This window comes from Elephantulus edwardii, unplaced genomic scaffold (assembly GCF_000299155.1).
Source record: "Elephantulus edwardii isolate Elephantulus edwardi_28Jun2011 unplaced genomic scaffold, EleEdw1.0 scaffold00128, whole genome shotgun sequence".
NCBI lineage: Eukaryota > Metazoa > Chordata > Mammalia > Macroscelidea > Macroscelididae > Elephantulus > Elephantulus edwardii.
In genome coordinates, this window is record NW_006399878.1 from 3,281,482 (window position 1) to 3,289,195 (window position 7,714).

General features: G+C 33.8%; 1 protein-coding gene across 1 annotated transcript in view; it reads right to left on the minus strand.

Annotated features, from left to right (window-relative positions):
- Positions 1-2,500: 2,500 nt before the first annotated feature.
- Positions 2,501-7,714, minus strand: part of MICU3 (mitochondrial calcium uptake family, member 3) — a 156,395-nt gene continuing 151,181 nt past the window's right edge. The window contains exons 12-14 of the mRNA XM_006893555.1: positions 5,625-5,733; positions 3,828-3,985; positions 2,501-2,569 (exon numbers count right to left, since the gene is read on the minus strand). Coding sequence (XP_006893617.1) covers positions 2,501-2,569; positions 3,828-3,985; positions 5,625-5,733 — 336 coding nt within the window. The remainder of the gene's footprint in view (positions 2,570-3,827; positions 3,986-5,624; positions 5,734-7,714) is intronic.

A 7,714-nucleotide genomic window follows, 5' to 3' on the forward strand; every position in this document is an offset into this window, starting at 1 on the left:
CAGCACGGGAGGAGAATGCCCATCTTTCTCCAGTGGAGCAGCTGGGAGACTCAAAGTGTGTACCATGGCACTGGCAGCACAATTCCTTACCACTAAGCCACCAGAGTTCTCTTGGAAACATATAAGGATGACCTCTTCTGTCCCAAGGTACTTTGAGCCAGAATTGACTTCACGGCAATAGACATTTATACACATAAATTAATACATATTTCGAAGGCTATTCTGATAGGTGCTGTCAAGTTATTCCCAACTCAAGATGACTCCATACATAACTGAATGAAATGCAGCACCAGTCCTATGCCTTGTCATGATCAATTTCAGATTGGACAATTGTGATCTATGGGTTTTCACGGATTGATTTTTTGAAGCAGAAGCTCTGCTGATGCCTGTTCAGCATCATAAAAACACGCAGACCCACTGACAGATGGGTGGTGGCTGCACATAAGGCGCACTGGCTGGGAATCAAACCTGAGTCTGCTGCATAGAAGGTAAGAATTCTACTAATAAATTACCAGTGCTGGAGATTAGAAAGAGTTAACTTCTTTTGTTAGCTCAATTACAAGTCACCATCACAGAAAAGCAATTAAGTTTACTTGCCTTTAAATATTTTACATCAACATTTCCCAAAATGGGTTATATAAAAACATTAAGGCTCAGAGCTTAGTTGGTAAAATGTTGAATAGTACAGGTATTTTCTGTTTAGTGAGACAAAAAAATGAATAATAGCATATTAAAGGTCTGATAAATTCTACAGGTGAAGGAATCTTCTTAACAGTGCTTGTCATAGTTTTCAAATCAAACAACTCTTCATCTTTCACTTTTAAAGAATGAGATGCATTAATATCTTGTTGAATCACTTTGGGAAAAATTTGCCATAGAGTTGATTTTGACTCATGGTGATCCCATGTTTCAAAGGAGATCTGTACTTGCTTAATGTTGCCAGTGGCTGATTTTTTTGGAAGCATATCATCAGGCATTATTTTTAAGGCATTCCAGGTGGACTTGAACTGCCAATCTTTTGAGTAGCATTCAATGCTACCTAGGGATGACAACTATAGAGACCTACATAAATGGTTTGAGCTTGAGAAAAATCGCAAAAACACATACATGAGTGTTTATAAATAAATAAATAAATAAATAAATAAATAAATAAGTATTTATAAATAAACACCAAAATCACCATAGACAAAACCCAACTAATAAGAACTCACAACTGACCAGGTTATAAAGCAATAGTTAAATTAAGACAAAAACCCAAAAACAAAACAACTAACCAAACCAAGATAAATGGTTTGAGCTTGAGAAAAATCGCAAAAACACATACATGAGTGTTTATTTATAAATAAATAAATAAATAAATAAATAAATAAGTATTTATAAATAAACACCAAAATCACCATAGACAAAACCCAACTAATAAGAACTCACAACTGACCAGGTTATAAAGCAATAGTTAAATTAAGACAAAAACCCAAAAACAAAACAACTAACCAAACCAAGAAACCTATCTGCCCTGCATTTTTAAGTTTAGGAACCAATTTTAAATAATTCTTTGGGTCATATAAATCTAACAAATTTCATCTATTTTCTTCAACTACTTTAGCGGTAAGAAGCTGTGCGGCAATCCCAAAGGCACGTGGTTCAAATCCATCTGCAGCTCTGTGGGAGAAGGATGGGCAATCTCCTCGCGTGTGACTGACTGCTTCTGAAAACCCGCTGGAGGGTCAGCGATGGGTTGTTTCTGACTTGATGGTGCACAACAAAACAACTTTAAACATTAGGAGCGCTGGTGGCCTAGTGTACGGAGTTATGCAGTCAATTCATAAAAAGGGAGTTTGAATCCTCCAGCTGATCCATAGGATAAATATGGGCAATCTCCACCTGTGCAATTTACAGCCTCTGAAAACTACTGGAGGGTAGGCTATTAGTCGGTTCTGACAACAACAACAACAACAACAACAACAACAACATTGTAATCTATGGGCTTTTCTATAAGATGGGGTTCAAATCACAGTATGCTACATACACCCTGTGTCTTTGGGCAAGGTTAGAATCTCCAGTCTGACTTTTCTTTGTTATTAAATGTAATATATATGAGAATAAAGTATGAGAGTACATGACGAAAAACACTTAGTAGAGTACCAGCCATCTAACAATAACTTTAAAAAAAACAATAACAAACAAGGCCATTGTAAATTACATTAACTAACAAATAAATTATTCTAGATTATAATAATTCAATTTAGATTCACATGATCAAACTGCTAAAATAGAAAAACTGCAAATTAAACAAATATTTTAAAACAAGACACTGCAAAGGGAATTTTAGTTAGATGTGTATTTTAGTTAATTCTCACACTTTATGTTATTAATGGCAAATGAATACATCTTAAATGCAATGAAAACAAAATAAATGCCTTCTTAGAAATTGAGAAGAAATTAATAAACTATCACCCTTTTAATTATTATCATTCTTAGTAAAACAGAGACACTAACGTACTTATCTGCTATGAAGTTCCTTCTTCAGACAGGATTTAAATGTGGGATACTTTTGAATTGTTTTATAACCCTTTGGAATAGAGAAACAAAAGCATGTAAATACAAATAAAATTATAAAGAAATAATAAGTATGAAATAAATAAAAATATTTAACACCAACAAAGTGATAGAGGGTAAAACCACAGTTAAATGTTTTTATTTGATCTTGTAATTCTGAAATCTTTGTTTTTAATGATTTTTGTGTGATTTGCGTGAAATAGTGAGGAGCAAAATGGGTTTATAGTCAACCATTCATACACAATTTGTTTCGTGAGAATGACTAGAACTGATTACAGTTTCTGAGGAAAGCTAAATGATTTGAAAAATATATTTTCTTTTGGTTATTTGGGCATCGTCTAAAATGTTAAGAGGTAACCACTAGGTGGCAGTTAAATACACAGTATCTTTATAAGACACTATACTTTCACTCATTCATTGCCTTAGAAATGGAATCAACTCATAACTGACCCTCCATATTTTAAGAGGCTATAAATTGCATGGGAGGAGACTGCCCACCTCTCAGAGCAGCTGGTAGACTCAGCGTGCCTGCCTTTGAGTTGGCAGCCCAACTCCCTACACACTAGTTAACAGTTTAAAATGAATGATGATATTTCACAAGCCCACACATTTATCTTTTAAAATGTTTAATATATAGGGCTATCTTACAAAGAGACAAGAATAAGTATTCTATGATTAATAATATAAAAAATATTTTCTTTTTCCATTTGTGCACATCTAGAAATATAAGATACAGAAATATTTACTGATTCGTGCTATACTTTTTTTAAAAAAAAGATTCTTAGGAAAAAAATAACAAAATTTATATTTTGCAATATGTTCACAGGGGAAAAAAGGTCAACAGAAAAAAAAAAGTATTTTCTAAATAAGTATTGAATGTGTAGTGCTGTATGTGCCTCATGTTTCCTTTGTGTCTATAGATGAGAAATAGTGGTATTTCTATGTATAAGTCTAGAAAGTCAGTGAGCAGACTGAAATTTTAAAAGAACACCTAGCAATATTTTTCCTCCCGCATACTTAAATAAAAGTATTAGTTGAAAATGAAAAGAAATAATTAAGTGAGAAATTATTTTATGTATTTTTTTAAAAACACTAACTTAAAATTTTAAGGGTTTTTTTTTTTAAATACTGGGAAGGGGTAAGATTTTTCATTTGAAATAAAACATTAAATATTTATATTCCTAACAATTTATAAAAATTATTTTTGAAACTTATTTTTTACTTTCAGGTTTTGCAAAAGAGAACAATAAGCTTGAAATTTATAAGTTTACCCGAAATCCTCTATGGAGTCTGTCTTTCATAATTCCAATAAATTCTTTGTAACTTAATTGATCATCTTTGTCAACATCGAAAATCTTGAAGACAGTGTTCACTAAATGTGGTGAAAGTTTGAGGCCAGTAGCTACATAGACAGCACGCTTAAATTCATCTAGATAGATATTACATAAAAAGAGCAAGAGTAGAACATTAACATTATCTTAAAAATATACATTAATGAACAGAAATCTTGTAATAGAAGTTGGTTTCTACACATATGAGTCATGATCTTATTTGCAACATGATATTTCAGTAATCATGACACTTTTAGGGAGCAAAAATTCCTATGGTTTTAATCATAAGAGCTAAAAAGTGGTATTTTAGCTTTATGATATATGATGATTCATTGAATGTTAATGAGCATTTACTGTTAGCAACCAATGCTCATGAGACCATTCAGGTGAATAAATTCTCAAAGAATTTACATTTCAAATGGGAGGTGAGACATTTGCCCCAAAAACTGTTACACAAAAGGCACTAGCAAAGTGCTTTGAGAATTTGGAGATGATGATTTTTGTTGGAAAAGTGGAGTAGGGAAAGGAGAGAAGGGAGTGATTAGGAAAGACTATGGTCTTTTCTGAGTCCTGAAGGATAGATAGATTCTGGCTTTTAGAGATGAGAGAAATGGCAGATAAAATGGAGGGAAATGAACAAAGGCATCAGGGTGGACACAGAATACAGTCATTTTCAGAGGAGAGTCTGGGTGAGCAGTCAGTCTGGGTAGGTCCAGGGCAACAGAGTATAAGAACTTCAGAGAAGACAGTGTGATAAAGAATTTATGCACTTTGTAGGCAATCTGAAAGTAGAAAAGTTTTCTAGAGCAGGGCTATTATGGAAAGGATAATCTGTATTTCAGAAAAATTATTTTGTAAATTCTCTAGAAATACTGAAGAGTATTAATGGACAGAAGTCTGGTATTCCAAAACCTTCACGTGGAGGTAGTGTGGGCTATGACTCATGGCACTACATTTTAGATCTTGTGGCTCTCTACATGCAACTCTCTTTGTTATCATTAACCAATGATCTTCTAATTATTATTTGGTTTTCATGTCTACCTACAGAAAAAGAATGAGCTGGCCTTAAGGACAGTAACATTCAATTTTTATGACAGCTGTAATTATCTTTGTAAATTTATAAACAAAATGAACTTGAATTTTTATAAATTGTTTTAAAAACTTGGTTAAGCGGAGTCCTTTGCTAAGAACTGACTGCTGACAAGTCAGGTTTCCATGTCAGTACAGCCTGTGAGTAAAATTAGCCAAGCTAAGAAACATCATCCTGTGAGGATGTCTAGCAAAGCTAACTGGCTTTTTCTCTAGGTAGACATACACACCTCGATACTATCAGGTGGCCATGAGGTTTCTTATACTTTTTTAAACCTTCCAAAACATTATTATAGTTTCTCTATAATATGAAATAAAGGGCAATATAAATACAAAATTTAGCATATTTCCTATAATTTTGCTTCTTGTAGTTGTGTACCACAGACTTGGATCCAATCCATAGCTGACCTTCCAACAGGCTTTCAGAGGCAGTAGTCGTGTGGGAGGAGATTGTCCATCCCTCTCCTGCAGAACTTTGCTTCGTTTTCTTTCTTTAAAGTATTAGAACTTACTTCCTATTAAAACTATACATCAATGACTTTCAGACAAGATGATGACTTTGATGACATTTCTAAATAATGGCACCAATATTCTTTAAAAAATGTACATTTATTTTTTGCTGTTAATTTTGAAAAGCTGATTACTTACCTTGCCCTATAGAACGACTCGCAAAGTTATACATATTCAGAGCAATTGCAAAGTCTTCTAGGTTATTCAGAAACTGGAAAAATGACCTGAATTCATCAAAGGTGATGCCCTATAGTGAGAAAATATATGTACATATATTAACCTTGTCAAATTTATTAATTCAACTATCTATCTACATGCTACAGAAAAAAAGCAGATTAAAGACTATTTATCATGAAGTAAATTTTTATAGAGATTATAAACTTTACTTCTCCAAGAAAATATAAGATTCAATTAGATTTATTTTCAGTGAGTACACTAGCTCCTCTCGTGCGATTTGCAGCCTCTGAAAACCACTGCAGGGCCGGCTATGAGTCAGTTCTGATATGATGACACACAACAACACCACCACCACCAACACTGTTTCCATTACTAGCAGTAACAGGAAAAAGATTTTAAAATCACTATGAGTATTCAGGTCCAAAAATGGTATAATAAAGGTGAATGAAAAATTATTTTTTTTTGAAAAATTAATTTTTAAAGCACTCTATTTCAGACTTGAATCTTCAACAATGAAAGTAAATGTGATTAAGAAAACAAAACTCCAAATATTGATAAAATAGTAAAAATTACAAGTTTCCTCTGTACATGTACCCCTTAAATATGATCCAGCAGTAGAGCATTAATGTCTACAAAATAATATTATAAAATGAAAGTGTGATATTAGCTTCAACATCAGTTTACTTCCCATTACCCTGGTGATGGTAACGAAGCCAAGGTAGCAATAGGAAGTAAATGTCCATCAACAATGAACATATTGAGAAACTGTGGTATATTCATGCAATGGAATACTATGCAGCACTCAAAAGTAATGATTTACTAATACATTGTTGGTGAAATGGTACAACCACTTTGGAAGGAAGTTTGATGTTTCCTCAAAAAGCTGAACACAGAAATTCCATATGACCCAGTTTTTCCACTGCTTGGAATATGGATTGAGAAATTTTGGTACATTCACAGAATGGAATACTATGCAGCATGCAGGAGTAGTGATATTGTAAATTACTACCTACCATGGGAGGGGTTGGAGAACATAATGCTAAGTGAACTCAGTCTCATAAAGACAAATAATGTATAGGACTATTATTGTAGAGCATGTATGTGGAACCAAGAAGTGGAAGGGGGAGCTTAAACATAAGGTTAAATAATTTGATGGGTGGAGAGAGGTATTGGTGAAGGAAACGGGAAAGGTCCAGTGTGAAAAACAATGTATATGAACTTTGTATGTAAACCAGTATAAAATACTTTTTTTAAAAAAAAAAACCACTGTTAAAACAAGGATTATAAAAAACCCCAATGATTTAGAAAAATATGGGAGAGGCTAGAGAGCACTATGCTGAGTGAACTAACTCAATCTCATAAGGACAAATACTGCTTAAGACCATTATTGCAAATAAAGAAGGGTAACCAGTAAGATGTGTACAAAAGTCCAAATGAGGAAGGGGAGGAAGAGGGAGTCACAAGGTTGCAGAATTTGGTGGGCAGAGTGAGGAGGTGAAGGATTAAGAAATATCCGTGGGGACCTGAAAAGGTGGGTTGGTCGTGGGCATGAATCAATGATGATTAATTTTTTAAATTTTATTTTATTAATCTTAATGAACGTTTACAGGGATTTTGGATTTTCATTCATGTACTTTTTTTTTACCCCCTCGCCCCTCCAGTTCACTACTCTCTTTGAAAAGCAAAAGATAAACTTCTTCGTTGGTCTACAATCCCCCCCACTCCCTATCCCACCCTAAATGCACTCCACTATTCAATCTTAATTCTGGATTCCTGTCATAATCATAATATGCTATCATATATCACTTTTAAACTGTTCTCTCCCTCATCTGTTTCAATTCAGTACACATAAATTGATCCAGTTGTGGAAAGTGGTATGCCGTGTTCTCAAAAAACTGGAAACAGAGATTTGACCCAGCAATTCCACTACTGGGAATATACCCTAAAGAGACCATAAATGGCATCCAAGCAGATATATGCACATTCATGTTCTTCGCGGCTTTGTTCACAATAGCTAGGAGTTGGAAACAACCTAAGTGCCCATCAACAAA